Consider the following 17,092-nt stretch of genomic DNA (forward strand, 5'->3'; position numbering starts at 1 on the left):
AAATGTCCAACTATGAGAGTATTATTAGCTTTCCATGTCAAAGACACAGTTTGCACTGCTTAGAAAAGCAAAGTAACGTCTCAGTTATTTTGAGAGCAGAAGCCAACCCGCTAAGTCCAAATGAGTTCACATATTGTCAACATCCAAATTCCCAAATATGGAAAGGTGGCATCTCACCCTCTAATTCCCACTGATATCTGGTGTTTCGTGTACTCTTCTCTTACCTTATTTAGCCATTCTGCTCTCTCAGTGTCTGGAAAATGAACCTAAGAGAAAAACATACACACGACTTAGCAACTCCTGACAACTCTAAGTAAAATGTCACACAGACCAGTTAGTATTCTTACTGTATATCTACTCTGTGTCTGTGGCTCTTTCACCCCGTGCTGGGAAACCTTCCACAGAAGCGTGTGGCCCAGGCCCTCATGTTGTGAGGACACTCTGAAACCCCTGCCCACCTCCCCGCTGGCCTGAAGAGCACCCACAGAGCCCGAAACCTCGAGCTCATCCCTTAGCACCCCCACCCTCCGTAGGCCTCCAGGCTCAGAGCCTCAGAAGCCCACCTTTCTCTTCCCCTTTTGGCCCAAAGGAGACGGCACACAATGTTCCTTAATTGGCCCCTCTCCACAGAGTCTCCCAAACGAGGATTATAATTACAGTTCTCCATGATGGGGCCTGTATACTGGAGAAAATAAGTGGAGAGGTAGGGAAAAAAAAAAACAACCCTACTTAGAAATAGCTGAGAAAGTGCTCTTTTTGTCATTAAAACAATCCCTGCAGAAAAAAGGCTAAAGCAGTTTTGAGCAGGGAGTTGTCTAAGAAATGCTCCCATTCCCTTCCAAGAAAGAACACAATGGCCACACGAACATTCTGAAAATTGCTCTGGGGCCCAACGACAGCCTGGAGCACAGACTGGAGTGCGGCAGTTTTGTCCTGGGGACTGGGGGTGGAGGGGGAGGGCAGGGCCCAACGTGACCACACCGACTCCTCTCAGTAACATGCACGCTGCGGCCAGTAAGAGCCAAGCCCCATCCCAGCCTCCGGCTGAGAGCAGCTGCTCAGGAAACATTATTCTAGGGTACGTGCCCAAGAAGATGCTTCCTTGAGGACCAATTCCACCTCTGAGCCTTGGTCCCCGAGCACAAACCAGGACAGCCAGGTCCTGGCTGGTGAGACCACTGTCTCCACGTCTGTCACGGCCGCACAGCTCCACCTTCCTCAAGCCCACATGCCTAAGACTTGCCCCTTCATGCCGCAGGATGGGAAGCCCTTAATCTGCATGAATCCCAGGGGTGGGCTGGTATGCCTGCAACAAATTTTTCTAAATTAAGTTTTAGCTTGAACCCATTCTGGAACAAAACCAAATAGATGGAAACCTTCCAGAATTAAGGAAAAGGCTCAAGAGTTGAGAAAGATGATGCTTAAGAAGCAGAGATTTAGGAAAGGATGCTGGCGATGCTGCTCCTGTCTGGAGGTCACGTCGCTGCAGAGGAGCCATTTCTACCTGAGGGAAACCGGAGCACAGAAAGGACTGCACTTCCCCCAGAGGCAGGAGGCTGCGGGGCTGGAGAAAGCTGAGGGCTCTCCAGACCAGCCAGACTAGGTTGCAAGAGATTTAGATCTGGCATGAGGGGTTGGGGGTTGGGGGGCGATGAGGGCAAGGTCTCTTCAAGGTCTTTCAGGTGAACGATTTGGAGGAGCAGAAAGTGAGGAAAGGCAGACGCTGAGGGCTGGCCGATAGACATATCATAAATCTCCCCTGAACTAGGTTTCTGGAGATCAAGGTGGACAATACGACTAAACTATAAACTATTTTTGTGTGTTGTTGTTTAGTCGCTCAGTCGTGTCCAACTCTTTGTGACCCCACAGGCTGCAGCAGAAATCCAGGCTTCCCTGTCCTTCACCATCTCCCAGGGTTTGCTCAAACTCATGTCCATGGAGTCAGTGATGCCATCCAACCATTTTTGTATAAAATTATATGAGTAACTACCATTTGGGTTCCCCAGGTGGTGCTAGTGGTAAAGAATCTGCCTGCCAGTGCAGGTGATGCAAGAGTTGGGGGTTCGATCCCGGGTCGGGAAGGTCCCCTGGAGGAGGGCATGGCAACCCAGTCCAGGATTGTTGCCTGGAGAATCCCACGGACATAGAAGCCTTGTGGGCTACAGTCTACGGGGTCACAAAGAGATGGACATGGCTGAGCTACTGAGCACCGGACTGAACTACCGTTTACTGAGTATAAACTGCTATGTATGTAGCAGGTGCTGCGCTAAGTTAGTCAGACACATTCCCTGAGTTAATTCTTACAACAAATCTACAAATTGGGACTATTACTATCCCAAATTTACAGGACAGCTACTAGTGACAGAATGAGGATGAAACACCAGATTGTCCGCCTGTGCTCTTGGCCACTCTGCTATGAAGGGAAGTGGCAAGTGCGTGGAGATCACCATTCGTAGAGCACGCTGAACCCTCACGAGAACACACCCCCTTAAAGAGCAGAACCTGCAAGTCTGATTTCATGTCTTAAAATGTACGAGATCCTGAGTGGTAGCCAGAAGTAGAAAATGTGTGTTTAACGGTGATTTATCTAGAGGTGGACCATAAAGGCTGAACGCTGAAGAACTGATGCTTTCAAACTGTGGTGTTGGAGAAGACTCTTGAAGACTCCCTCGGACTGCAAGGAGATCCAACCAGTCCATCCTAAAGGAGATCAGTCCTGGGTGTTCACTGGAAGGACTGATGCTGAAGCTGAAGCTTCAATATTGTGGCCACCTGATGCAAAGAGCTGACTCATTGGAAAAGACCTTGACACTGGGAAAGACTGAAGGCGGGAGAAGAGGCTGGAAAAGATGCGATGGTTGGATGGCATTACTGACTCCATGGACATGAGTTTGAGCAAGCTCCAGGAGATGGTGAAGGACAGGAAAGCCTGGCATGCTGCAGTCCATGGGGTCGCAGAGTCAGACATGACTGAGTAACTGAACAACAAGAATCTACGCTCCAGAGGTTGTACAAATCCTGAAACAGCTGATGGCGAAGTTCAGAAAACCAGACAGCACTTCACAATAAAACACTATTAGCAGACCTAGTATTCCACCCAAGACTCACAACAGAGCAATTTAAGACTGGTTTTACTTAACATTCACACTTGCCACGGCAAAGAGCTAGTGTCCAAGAACACGAAATAATGATGAAGTAGTAATGACAAAATTCCATGTGCATCCATCCACCCTGTGAACCAGCAATCCCATTTCTCAGAATCTGGCCTAGGAGAACGATGCATGTGCGGCATGCTGGGAGCGGCCACCACTGCCCTGAGCGGCAGGGTGGGACAGACGTGCCCACACGTGAGGGCTGCACAGCTACAGGAGCGAGGAGTGGTCCAGGGCGGGGGCTGCCAGAGCTGCTGGAATACTTCTGTGGAGTAACTCCCAAGATTTGTTTTCAGTGAAAATACAGAGAAAAGCAGCTACAACTGGCTACCATTCATTCAGGGGAGTGGGGTGGAGGGAGAAGGTGTATATAATAAAGTTTTAAAATAAAAATTAACTTAAAAACTTAAAAACACGGTTCCCAAGGAAGGGGACAAGAGAGGAGAGACGAGAACAGGAGAAGGGCCCAAGGTGGAAGTGAGCTCCCCCGTCCGCGCCCACCTGGCCCTGTTCCCTGTGGGAACAGCTGTCCCACAGTCACCGCACAGACAGGCCTTGAGGTTCACCAGCAGGGGCAGGGCACATCCTCAGCTCCCGCCTCCCCGTCCAACTCTTCAAATCCTCAAGACACTTACATGGCTCCTTTCTACTTTCCCAGCGTCAGAGAACTCCTTCACCGACCAAATGAGGGACTTCATTTACCAACTGGGCCCTTGTCGGTCCCTCTGTCTTCCAGTCAGTTCAGTTCAGTCGCTCATTCATGTCCAGCTCTTTGCAACCCCATGAACCACCTCCCTGTCCATCACCAACTCCCGGAGCCTGCTCAAACTCATGTCTATCAAGTTGGTGATGCCATCCAACCATCTCATCCTCTGTTGTCCCCTTCTCCTCCTGCCTTCAATCTTTCCCAGCATCAGGGTCTTTTCCATTCAGCAGCTCTTCGCATCAGGTGGCCAAAGTACTGGAGTTTCAGCTTCAACATCAGTCCTTCCAATGAACACCCAGGATTGATCTCCTTTAGGATGGACTGGTTGGATCTCCTTGATGTCCAAGAGACTCTCAAGTCTTCTCCAACACCACAGTTCAAAACCATCAATTCTTCGGCACTCAGCTTTCTTTATAGTCCAACTCTCACATCCATACATGACTACTGGAAAAAGCATAGCTTTGACTAGACGGACCTTTGTCAGTAAAGAAATGTCTCTGCTTTTTAATACACATGGCATCCAGTCCCATCACTTCATGGGAAATAGATAGGGAAACAGTGGAAACAGTGTCAGACTTTATTTTTGGGGGCTCCAAAATCACTGCAGATGGTGACTGCAGTCATGAAATTAAAAGACGCTTACTCCTTGGAAGGAAAGTTATGACCAACCTAGATAGCATATTCAAAAGCAGAGACATTACTTTGCCAACAAAGGTCCGTCTAGTCAAGGCTATGGTTTTTCCTGTGGTCATGTATGGATGTGAGAGTTGGACTGTGAAGAAGGCTGAGTGCCGAAGAACTGATGCTTTTGAACTGTGGTGTTGGAGAAGACTCTTGAAGAGTCCCTTGGACTGCAAGGAGATCCAAACAGTCCATTCTGAAGGAGATCAGCCCTGGGATTTCTTTGGAAGGAATGATGCTAAAACTGAAACTCCAGTACTTTGGCCACCTCATGCGAAGAGTTGACTCACTGGAAAAGACTCTGATGCTGGGAGAGATTGGGGGCAGGAGGAGAAGGGGACGACAAAGGATGAGCCGGCTGGATGGCATCACCGACTCAATGGACGTGAGTCTGGGTGAACTCTGGGAATTGGTGATGGACAGGGAGGCCTGTGTGCTGCAATTCATGGGGTCTCAAAGAGTCGGACACGACTGAGCGACTGAACTGAACTGAACTAGGTTTGTCACAGTTTTTCTTCCAAGGAGCAAGTCAGTACAGTGGACCAAATTCACCTGTGCAAATATCATTCAATGAACTTCTACTTTCAGTGAAAGCATTTCAAGAAATTACTATGTTTGGTAATAAAGTACTGCCAAACTTTCCAATTAATGAAAATGTACTAAATAGAGGTCACATATTCTTAAAAACACTGGTATATTTCTCTGTGTACATATAAACATACTTTTATATACGTTATACATGCTTATGAGTGTACAGAAAAACTGCAAAAACACACATCAAACTAGTGTAACAAGGACCGGAGTGAGGATTTTACTTTTTCCTCTATTTCTATACATTTGAACTATGTGTAAGAAGCATAAACTACTTTTCCAGTTATTAGTCTAACTTAAGATTAAAACCAAGAATTTTCTAACACAGGAAGTAGTGTTTTATATAATAAGTAACTCAAACTGTGTAACAACAGTTTTCACAAAATTGATTTTGAACATATTGATTATATCAGCAAGAATACTTGGAAACAAGATTTTCTTATAATACAAGTAACCTACTCTAAATCTGATTTGAAAAAAACTTTTTTTCTGAATCCTCAAGTTTTAAAGCTAAAATATAACTACGTTGAAACAAACATCTTAATGACCAAATACAATAACTCCTGCAAAACTATTCAAAAATGTAATATCTGCTTTCTCTAACATAACGTGATTTCTTCAAGTTCACTGATATTCCTCAAGCCATTCCTGCTAACAAACCATCAACTCCTATGTATCCTGTCACACACCTCAGGCAAAACACACCAGTCCCTTGAGTCACCTACACCTAATAAGAGAACTTCTCTACTCACCACCAATGGCAACCCACTCCAATGTTCTTGCCTGGAGAATCCCAGGGACGGGAGCCTCGTGGGCTGCCATCTATGGGGTCGCACAGAGTCAGACATGACTGAAGCGACTTAGCAGCAGCTACTCACCACCATGCACCAGGAAAGAGTACAGTTCACCTGGTGTAAATTCTGATTCTGTTACTGCATTTTCATCACTGTGCTATTCCTTAATCTACCGCAAATGTACAGACTGTTCTTTTAGAAAAACAGGTTGAAGAAGTCACTTTTCAGTTAGTTGGGTCTGGCGCTGTGCCCAGGGCCAGGGACATAATGCAGAACTGGGTGTGGTCATGTCCTTGGGAGGCTCACACTGGCAAGGATAGGTGTGGCCACCAGCCTAGGAGGGAAGGACAGTACAGGCTGGGGAGGGCCTGATGCTGCCTCTAAGAGTCCATGAGAGATTTAGGAAGATAGCATGTGACATGGGTTTGATGAGATTAGCTGGGGTCTGCCATGCAAAGAAACAGTACATTCTAAGCAAAAAAATGGAGCATGTAATTTACTCTGGCTGGACCAAGACAACGGAAGAATGGTAGGTGCTGAAGCTGGAAAATCAGGTCAGGACCAGCCCGATGTGCCTTCTGTGCCACACATAGAGGAGCACGGATTTTGTTCTACTGGCAACGGGTCAACCTGAGGGTTTTCAGAAGAAAAATTACATAAGATTAATATTTGAGGAACTCTATCCTGTAACTACCAGAGGAGAGGGCAGAGAAACCATCTGCACAAGTAAGCTTTCAAGGGAAGAGAACGGGCTTACATCACTAAAGTTTATATGAGAAGAATTTGAAAATCAAGCCATCTCTTAGTAGAGAATCCCAAGACATTCAACAATTCTGTGGTTTTTAATTTATAAGAGATTGTTTCAAAGTGCCAAAGAAAAAGAATATTTCAAAATGGAATAAAATAAACCTGTTACCACATTTTAATTCTGTTTACTGCTTCTCACTAATACATACTCACAGACATTTGTTTATGTTCCACAAAACAATTTAAAGTAGCAAAAACCTCAGAGAGAGAGGTAAAGATGTACAGGGAAAATAGAAAATGTGTCCCCAAAGCATAGAGGAATAATGAACACATGTCATTTGGTTGTAAATCATTTTCAAAAATCCAAAGAAGAAGAAGAAAATCCACTCAAATCTCTATACGTCTAACTATGAAACGTGTTTTCATATTTATTATTCATAGTATCTTTACAAACTAGAAATAACCATTGTAGGAGCACCGAAATTTTGACTTTACTTAAGAGTTGAAACTAAGAAATCTCTTTAATCTTTTCTTCAAAAAGAACAAAGGCATATTTTCGATTCTAATATGATGTTGATATTATCAAAGCTGCTTGCTTAGGAAAAATAAACCCAAGACACAACGCTGACTGTATGCCAGAACCCTGCAAACAGTGCCTTTTTTTAATCTTCACAACAACCTTGTCAGCAGTCCATGCACCACCTAACAGATATGGAAACACAGTCTCTCCAGGGATAATCTGTTCAAAGTCCCAAGGGAACAAGTGAGTTAGAGGGAAGAGGCCCAGACCCCATGACTGTAAGTCCTCCCTGAAGCATAAAGGATGGAATCAATTTACACACAGCTGACATCTTCTACTTAAATCCTATTTCCCCCACTTCTGAACATGAAGTAATGTTTGGAACTGAAGCTAAACAGAGGACTCTCTTCTGGGAGACCCTGCTGATGGTCAGCACTCGTGCAGACATCTCTGTTCAGCCCAAGACAACCACACACAGTGCAGCGGGCGCCTCCTGGGGCTGCAGAGAACCCCGGTGAAACCTGCGAGCACCATTAGCACTGAAACTGCGGTGGAAAGTAACTCACTCCTTTATTTAAACATCTAAAAGAATTAGTCAAGGTCTGGGAAATCCAAGTAAAGACGGCCTATCTACTACACCGGAAGCATTACTGATTTAACATCTTTAAGTAAAATACAAAAGATAATGGATAAAACGAGCAATTTAGAAATGAAATGTCATTAAACTTCAAACAGTAAACTGGCCAATCAAGCCAGGACTGCCTGGAGAAGCCAGGATCTGGGAGATGCTGTCAATGATGGAGAAAGATGGACACCAGTCCAAGAGAAGGCCAGAAACCGTTCTCCCTCTGTGGACCCTGGGTCAATCAGATACCTACAGGTCTCTATACCAGTGCTTTCAGAAAACCATGTGTGACTGGCCTGCTGCGATGAACTGGGGCCCTGGGAGCATCTGTATGTGGCCTGGAGGAAAGTCCCTCAAAATCTCTTTATGCTATGTAATTATGATGGGAAAAAAGTATCAGAGACACTAACAAATACTGACACTGGAGAGAACTTTCAAATAAGAGGGTCTAAACAAAGTTTAAACGGCACCAGCATCTTGCAGGCCCATGCCAGCTCTTTCCAGTACCGCAGAGGGGGACTCTGAGCATCCTCAAGACTGGCTGGGGAGCATGTTAGGAGAAAATGACTCAAACGCAAAGTGGCATCAGCTAAATGTATGGCCTCTAATTTTTTTATATTAAAACTTCTTTATCCATTTCGCACATGGGTTATTAAACCATCTCTGTCTTTAAAGCCTCACAATTCCCAGTTTCAATCTGCTGCCTCCCATCTTCTCCAGAGATTCAGCGTGCATGGAAATTGGAAAAATAGGGCCAAGAAATCTTAATGATATTTTTTTCTAAATACCGGGACACTTTCTCCTAATAGCTACTTCTATAAAGAATAAAGTATTCAAGGCTAAAAACGTGGGGGAGGAATGTCTCTCAGAACCTCTGTCAAATGGTAGCAGCAGGGCCAAATTACTCCTTTGGAGGGTAAAAAAACAACTTGGTTCATCTATGTCTAGTGCACAAAAAAGTAGGCAATCAATCCACAGTCACACAGTAAATACAGCAATTAATATTTTTCAACATCCACAATTACTATTTTCTTGGTTGGTTTGATCAGCTTTATGTAGACTTTGATTACTTTCCACTACCTATTTTTGCAGATCAGGAAACAGTAAAATAAAAATTAAAAAGCTTGGCTTGGGGAATTTCTCAGTGGTCCAGTGGTTAGGACTCTGTGCTTCCGCTGCAGGGGCCATGGGTTCAATCCCTGTCAGGTAACTAAAATCTCGCATGGCCAAAAGAAAAACAAAGCTAGGTCTATCCCAGCATGATTTCTATAATTAAGAAAGCTGTCCAAATTATGTGAAAACAAACTTACTTCTAATTCACTAAAGAGAATGTCACTGTGAGGCTCCTATAATCTCATACATCGCTGTGTTAGACACACTATTTATCTATCCATTTAATTTTGAAGGGGGCTTAAATTTCAGTGCATGCATAGAATGATTAAGGGGATTTAAGCCAGGACTCAGAATCAATGGCTGGGTCAAAACAGGGATACAAGAAAACAAGCAAAAGCAAAAAAAAAAAAAACCAACAGGGATGCATCATGACTTCCACCCAGGAGAACAATCAGACATCCCCCTTCATCAAAATACTAATGCCAAGAGGTTTAATGCCTTACATATAGATGCATGTCTGTGATATTTTTCAAAGACTTGAAGCGTATTTTAATAAAATTCTAAAGTCATTGACATATTCTTTCCGTAAATGCTAAAAAGAAAAAAAAAACTTACACAAGGAAATTGCTTGACAAGCTTGGTTTAAAGTTGAAGTTTTGGCATGAGACATATCTCACAAATTAAAATGAGTCCAACAACAGGAAACATGTCTTCTCATCTTCTTTGCTAAACACATAAGACAATATGGTTGTTTTTTATTTTAAATTCAAATCGAAAGCTACCATTCAAATTTACAAGCTTACATCTTGATTGGAATGGACAAGAAGATAGAGAGGTAATTATTGCGCTGAATTAACTGGACACATTCTTTGTACTAAGTGGAATCAACCCAGCTTTGTTCTGTTATAAAAATGAAAAGGAAAGGAAAAGGGAAAGAAGGGAGGGAAGGAGGAAGGGAAGAAAGAACCTATGAGACTATGATGTTGTGATGCTGGGGTTAAATTTACAGATTACAGAACGGACAGGTATACCAAACATCTACACGGAATCAGAAGTCACCTTATGTTTGAAATTTTACTATAAATTTTTCATTTTCAAGAAATAAGCTTAGTACCATGCAATATTTATTAAAATTTTAAATACTCTTCTAAGGAGAAAAAGCAACTCTGTATGTAATTAAACATTAACACAGAGTGACTTCCGGCAGTATTTCACTTCTGTAGATATCTACACAATTATCCTGGGGGAAAACTACCATTGTAATAAGTGCAGCAAAATCTTAGAGCTCTGAGAAATTATACTGGAAAAATGTATGGGAGTTTTTTTGTGGGGAGAGGTGTTTGTTTTGGTTTTGTTTTTTCAAATGCAAATTCAGAAAAGCCATGAATAAATCTTTTGATTTACAGTAAAGAAATATATGGTATTTCTAAAAGCTTAATTTCATTCTCTCACACTGACACAAATCTCTCAAAAGTTATGAGAATGAAGTCAGAGAAATTTATGAACCTAAAACCTTATTGTTTTCTCCTTTCATTCCTCTATTTGTATGCAACAGAGAAACAACAGAGACTCCAGCACCTGAAAGCACTGAGACTTTTCCCTGAATATAATCATTTATCTTTACTGGATGTTTGAGACCAACGTTCCAGCACATCCCTCAGTGCTTGTCTGTAATTAACTGTGATCACGGAATACAGAAATAATTAAAAACAAAAATTAAAAAGAAACCCTTCAGTTTTGGTGTTACAGTGATAACCCAGGGAGAAACACCATAGCTTACCTTATCATTCTTTGTTTTCCATACAAGAATCTCAGGGGGAAAAAAACTACAAAAATTTTCATAATCTCTTGATCAAATCCCAAACTCTGTCCAATTTTTCCTAGAAAAACCCACTAGTTTATTCACTATAAATGCAAATTATATAGAAACCAGTAACTAGATCATAAGATCACTCTCATTTGTTTTCTTTTGAAATAATTACAGATATTGCAAAAGAGCAATATTACAAAAGAAAGCCCCTGTGTGCACTTCACCCAGACTTCCCCAGTGGTTATATATTATACAACTAGAGTACATCACCACAAGAGGGAATGGACGGGTATCTCTGTTTATCGCCGTTTATCTACCAACCCATCAGCATTGCATCTATCAATCATCAACGTATGACCATTGTATCTATCAATCACATCACCTCTCTCATTTTCTATCACCTATCTACAGACCTCTATCATCTATCACATGGGCTGTCCAAGCCACAAGGACTGCACAGTGTCTGATTCCACAGGCATGCACACCCAGAAAAGGGAAGCCTTGGTACAGAAGGGAGACTAGCAGTCGCCTGAGGCTGACATAAGGAAGGCGGACAGAGTGGAGAGTGAGTGCCAGTGCTTATGGACAAAAACATTCTAAAATTAGATTTTGATGATGGTTACACAATGAAAAGGAGAACATCAAAGCTGTATACTGTCACCCTACTTATTTAACTTATACGCACTGTACATCATGAGAAACACTGGGCTGGAAGAAGCACAAGCTGGAATCAAGACTGCCGGGAGAAATGTCAATAACCTCACATATGCAGATGACACCACCCTTATGGCAGAAAGTGAAGAGGAACTAAAAAGCCTCTTGATGAAAGTGAAAAAGGAGAGTGAAAAAGTTGGCTTAAAGCTCAACATTCAGAAAACGAAGATCATGGCATCTGGTCCCATCACTTCATGGGAAATAGATGGGGAAACAGTGGTAACAGTGTCAGACTTTATTTTTTGGGGCTCCAAAATCACTACAGATGGTAATTGCAGCCATGGAATTAAAAGACACTTACTCCTTGGAAGGAAAGTTATGACCAACCTGCTGCTGCTGCTGCTAAGTCACTTCAGTCGTGTCCGACTCTGTGCAACCCCATAGACGGCAGCCAACCAGGCTCCCCTGTCCCTGGGATTCTCCAGGCAAGAACACTGGAGTGGGCTGCCATTTCCTTCTCCAATGCATGAAAGTGAAAAGTGAAAGTGAAGTCACTTCAGTCACGTCCGACCCTTAGTGACCCCATGGACTGTAGCCTACCAGGCTCCTCCGTCCATGGGATTTTCTAGCCAAGAGTACTGGAGTCGGGTGCCATCGCCTTCTCCGATGACCAACCTAGACAGCATATTAAAAAGCAGAGACATTACTTTGCCAATAAAGGTCCGTCTAGTCAAGGCTATGGTTTTTCCAGTGGTCATGTATGGATGTGAGAGGTGGACTGTGAAGAAAGCTGAGTGCCAAAGAACTGATGCTTTGAACTGCGCTGTTGGAGAAGACTCTTGAGAGTCCCTTGGACTGCAAGGAAATCCAACCAGTCCATCCTAAAGGAGATCAGTCCTGGGTGTTCTTTGGAAGGAATGACGCTTAAGTTGAAACTCCAGTACTTTGGCCACCTCATGCAAAGAGTTGACTCATTGGAAAAGACTCTGATGCTGGGAGGGATTGGGGGCAAGAGGAAAAGGGGATGACAGAGGATGAGATGGCTGGATGGCATCACCGATTTGATGGACGTGAGTTTGAGTGAAGTCTGGGAGTTGGTGATGGACAGGGAGGCCTGGTGTGCTGCAATTCATGGGGTCGCAAAGAGTTGGACAGGACTGAGTGACTGAACTGAACTGAACTGACACAATCTTGTGAATGTAACAAAAATCTGAACCATATATAGCTGACTCCTGAACAGTTTAGGGGTTAGAGGAGCTGACCCTCTGCCCAGCCAAAACTCTGCATATAATTTACAGTCAGTCCTCCGAATCCTCAGTTCCAACTGACCATGGATCATGTAGTATTGTGTCCTCATGTGGATCAATATTTCCCCAAATAACACCACCACCAAATAAGTGACTGCAGAGTCCCAAGGCAAACCAGTAGCTTGACTCAGAGCTGTCAGTGGATTAGCCAGCAAGTGAGGACACACTGGTGATGTTTCAGCCTTAAAGGACCCTGGTCCACTCACTGGTGAAGGAAGAGCAGTCACACCACTGGGGCCCCCAGATGATTCCTGAAGTTAAAAGCTGTTTATACACCAGAACCAAAGTACTTCCTGAGGCCATAAAACTATGAGAATAAACTGCGTTGTCATACGATCCACAGTGTATACAACAACAAACGCTTGTCCTTCCTGACAGCCAGCTGCTCCTTCCCTCACCCCCTCTAGCTTCCTCCTCAGCGCGCTAATGCCCGCTGCCCACCTGAAAGCAGCCTCTCCCCTTGTCTGCACTGCCCTGCTCACCGCTGCCCCTCCCCGAAGGCCCGACTTCTGGCTCATTTCCTGTTTTGTCTCTAAGGCTGTGCAGGAACCTGACAGGTGAACCACTGTGCTTCCTCCCTACTCGGCAGGCGAAGAATCCGAGTACCAGAAAGCGGGTGCTAGCCAGAAGCCACGGAGCACAGGCGGGCACGCCGAGGCTGGCCTCCAATGCAACTCTGGCACCAGGCCGGGTCCTGAGGTCCCTGAGACAGTGCCGGGCCAAACTGTTCCAGGGGCCAGGTTCCCGGCCCCTCCTTACACAGGAGGGGCTCTAGTGAAAAGTTCTAAAATCCATTTTTCAAAACTCTTTTCTCCGCTATTTGTAACACTCCCAGTGTTTTCAGGCTGTCTTCGTCCTGAAGCTACAAAGCATAAAATGCAAGAAACAGTGCTCACCACTCATAAAGATATGAGCCGACTAAGTGGTCAAGCTAAACAGGTATTTCCAAGACTTTACCAGATCTGCTGGGTGGCGTTTCACAGGTAAAATAAGTGAAGCCCTGACTGGAGTTTTTCTACAGCTGTTTACGTCAAGCCTCACTGCTTAAAATTTACCTCACACCTTGGGCAGTATTTTCCTGAAAACAACAATTACAACAAACCCCCAAAACCATGAAACCCACCTAAATTTAAAATATTTACCCAGAGAAATATTTTGAAACAAATTACACACCTAAAACTCAACCTCCGCCCTCTGTCTTCTAAACCTATCTCCCAACAGAAACTATCGGTTCTTCCAACTTTCACATGGAAATATACTAGAGTTCAAATCTATTTTTTCCCTAAAAATAACACTGGCTTCCAGATATGATGATCAGAGCACCTTGCAGCAGCCCATCTGCTGAGAACATGAGAAACCCAGAAGAGACCCAAGTGCACGCCTACCTGAGGTCACAGGCCACTCAAGGTGCGAAGGACGAGGACACAGGGCAGAAGGCGAGCAGGGCAGTGAGGAGGCACTCTGCGGTGCCTCTCCCCCAGCGCTGTGGTACCAGAGGTTGAGAAACCCGGAGGAATGCAGCTGAGAAGCCAGATGAGCTGACAGAAACCTCACCAGACCAGGGAGACAGGAACTGGAGTTCAGGTCAGCTGAGCGACACTCTGAGCGCCCAGACCCTGGGTGGGGAGGGTGTTGGGGTTGGGAGGAGAGGCCAACTAAGCTTCCCTTCAGGCATCTGCCAAATTCCTGAACTACCGAGGGCAAGAAGCTAGTCTATAAAAAGCAAACTAGAGCTTTTGGCAGGTGTCCTGCACTGAGAAAGCACAGCCTGGACTCTGAGAGAGGCTGGAAGGGACCCGGTCAACAGGGCAGGTCCTCTTCTGTTACAGGCTCCGGTACAGCCTCCACTGTACGGAACCCGGAGCACAGTTGGGTCCAGATCAGAGAGCACTCCTCCCTACCAACCCGCCCTCAGGCCAACTCAAACCTGCTGGGCTAAGGCGTCTGTTCCCTCTGCCTTTAGCGGTTGGGGTGCAGATCTCCGGAGGAGGGGAACGAAGATGGCTTGGGGCAGTGGCAGAGCCAGCACGGGTTCACAGCCAGTTCCCAGGACTGCCGACTGCCAGGGTACACTGTCCCACCACGGTCGTTTCACGCTACGAGACAATCTCACCCTGTGAAGCTGGGAGGAAGTGCATGTGGGAAGGTGACATTAGTCACTGGAGAATGCAGAATTATCCACAGTGACATCCCAGTTCACACACTCTATGATGACTTGCAATCAAAAAACAGAAAATAATATGTGTTTGCAGGCAGGTGCAGGAATTAGAACCTTTTTGCATTGCTGGTGAGTCTATAAAGTATTCCCACCATTATGGAAAGCAGTTTAGCAGCTCCTCCAAAAGTTAAACCCATCAATTTCACTTCTAGGTATATACCCTCCAAAACTGAACACAAGTATTCAAACAAAAATGTGAACATCAATGTTCAGAACACAACTCTTAATAGCCAAAAGACAGAAACAACCCAAAAAGTTCTTCAAAGGATGAAAGGATAAACAAAGCGGAGCATACCTGTAAAACAGAACGTTATTCAGCCATAAAATAAGAGGTATGCTATAGGGTAAGATCTTAAAACGGAGAAGGCAATGGCACCCCACTCCAGTACTCTTGCCTGGAAAATCCCATGGACGGAGGAGCCTGGTGGGCCGCAGTCCATGGGATCGCCAAGAGTCGGACAAGACTCAGCGACTTCCCTTTCACTTTTCACTTTCATGCATTGGAGAAGGCAATGGCAACCCACTCCAGTGTTCTTGCCTGGAGAATCCCAGGGACGGGGGAGCCTCGTGCGCTGCCGTCTATGGGGTCGCACAGAGTCGGAGACGACTGAAGCAACTGAGCAGCAGCAGCAGCAGCAGCAAGATCTTAAAAATGTTACGCTAAGTGAAAGACACAAAAGTTCACATATTGTATGATTCCATCTATATGAAACATTAAGAAAAGGTAAAATTAGAAAGACAGAAACATATGTGATGGCACAACCACGGGGAGGGTGAAATGCATCATGATTGCTAGTACAGGCTTTCTTTTGGGTGATGAAAACTTGGGGGACCAGATAGAGGCGATGGCTGCACAACACTATGAAGGTACTAAATGACCCGGAATAATTTTATGTTACTTGAAACCTTCTGCAGTAAGAATAAAAGAAATGAACTATCATGCCAGGAAAAAATAAGAATAAATCTTAAAACATATGTTGCGAAGAGAGACAGAAGCCAACCTGAAAACACTACACTGTATGATTCCAACTCCCTGAGGTACTGGAAACGGTAAAAAGGTAAGTGGCCACCAAGAAGGTCAGGGATGGGGAGGAAGGAAGACTAGCTAGAGCCTCCTCATGTAAACCCAGGGACTTTACTTAATCATGTATCACACTGTTTCAATAACTGCAACAAATGTAGCACACTAATACAAGATGCCAACTCAAGAAACTGCCTGCAGGGGGGATATAGGAACTGTATCTGCTTGACTTTTCTGTAAACCAAGTAGAGAAAACCTGTTGCTGTCCAACTTGCATTAAAGTAAGTATTAATGTGACCTTTTCAGGTAGAAAGAAAATGATCCCACACAAAAACGTGGAAATGGAAGAAGGTCCTGTCACAATTACAGAGACAAAAAATGCCTTGGAAGGAAAGTTATGACCAACCTAGACAGCATATTAAAAAGCAGAGACATTACTTTGCCAATAAAGGTCCATCTAGTCAAGGCTATGGTTTTTCCAGTGGTCATGTATGGTTGTGAGAGTTGGACTGTGAAGAAAGCTGAGGGCGAAGAATTGATGCTTTTCAACTGTGGTGTTGGAGAAGACTCTTGAGAGTCCCTTGGACTGCAAGGAGATCCAACCAGTCCATCCTAAGGGAGATCAGTCCTGGGTGTTCATTGGAAGGACTGATGCTGAAGCTGAAACTCCAATACTTTGGCCACCTGATGCAAAGAGTTGACTCATTGGAAAAGACTCTGATGCTGGGAGGGATTGGGGACAGGAGGAGAAGAGGATGACAGAGGATGAGACGGCTGAAAGGCATCACCGACTCGATGGACACGAGCTTGAGTGAACTCCAAGAGTTGGTGATGGACAGGGAGGCCTGGTGTGCTGTGATTCATGGGGTCGCAAAGAGTCAGACACGACTGAGCAAGTGAACTGACTGACTGACCTTCCCCCATCTCTGATCTGTAACAGAACCTGGCATCCAGACCCGATGAGATGGTTATTTTGAGGCACTAGCCTGTCATCTTCTTCATCAGCAGGCTCCTTGAATAAAGTCTCTTTCTTGCCTCAACCCCTTGTCTCTTAGATTCACTGGCCTGTCGTGCACTGAGCAGAGTGAGCTTGGACTCAGTAAAAGGATGGTTTTGGTCACTGACTCCTATACAATGTTATGAACCTCTGTCC

At 44.6% G+C, this 17,092-nt stretch overlaps 1 protein-coding gene across 5 annotated transcripts in view; it reads right to left on the reverse strand.

The window, feature by feature from the left end:
- Window positions 1-17,092, reverse strand: part of ESYT2 (extended synaptotagmin 2) — a 78,715-nt gene that overhangs the window by 47,207 nt on the left and 14,416 nt on the right. For all 5 annotated transcript variants that reach the window (XM_061415352.1, XM_061415351.1, XM_061415350.1 and 2 more), the window contains exon 2: window positions 225-266. In XM_061415352.1, coding sequence (XP_061271336.1) covers window positions 225-266 — 42 coding nt within the window. The remainder of the gene's footprint in view (window positions 1-224; window positions 267-17,092) is intronic.

Source organism: Bos javanicus, chromosome 4, assembly GCF_032452875.1.
Source record: "Bos javanicus breed banteng chromosome 4, ARS-OSU_banteng_1.0, whole genome shotgun sequence".
Classification (NCBI taxonomy): domain Eukaryota; kingdom Metazoa; phylum Chordata; class Mammalia; order Artiodactyla; family Bovidae; genus Bos; species Bos javanicus.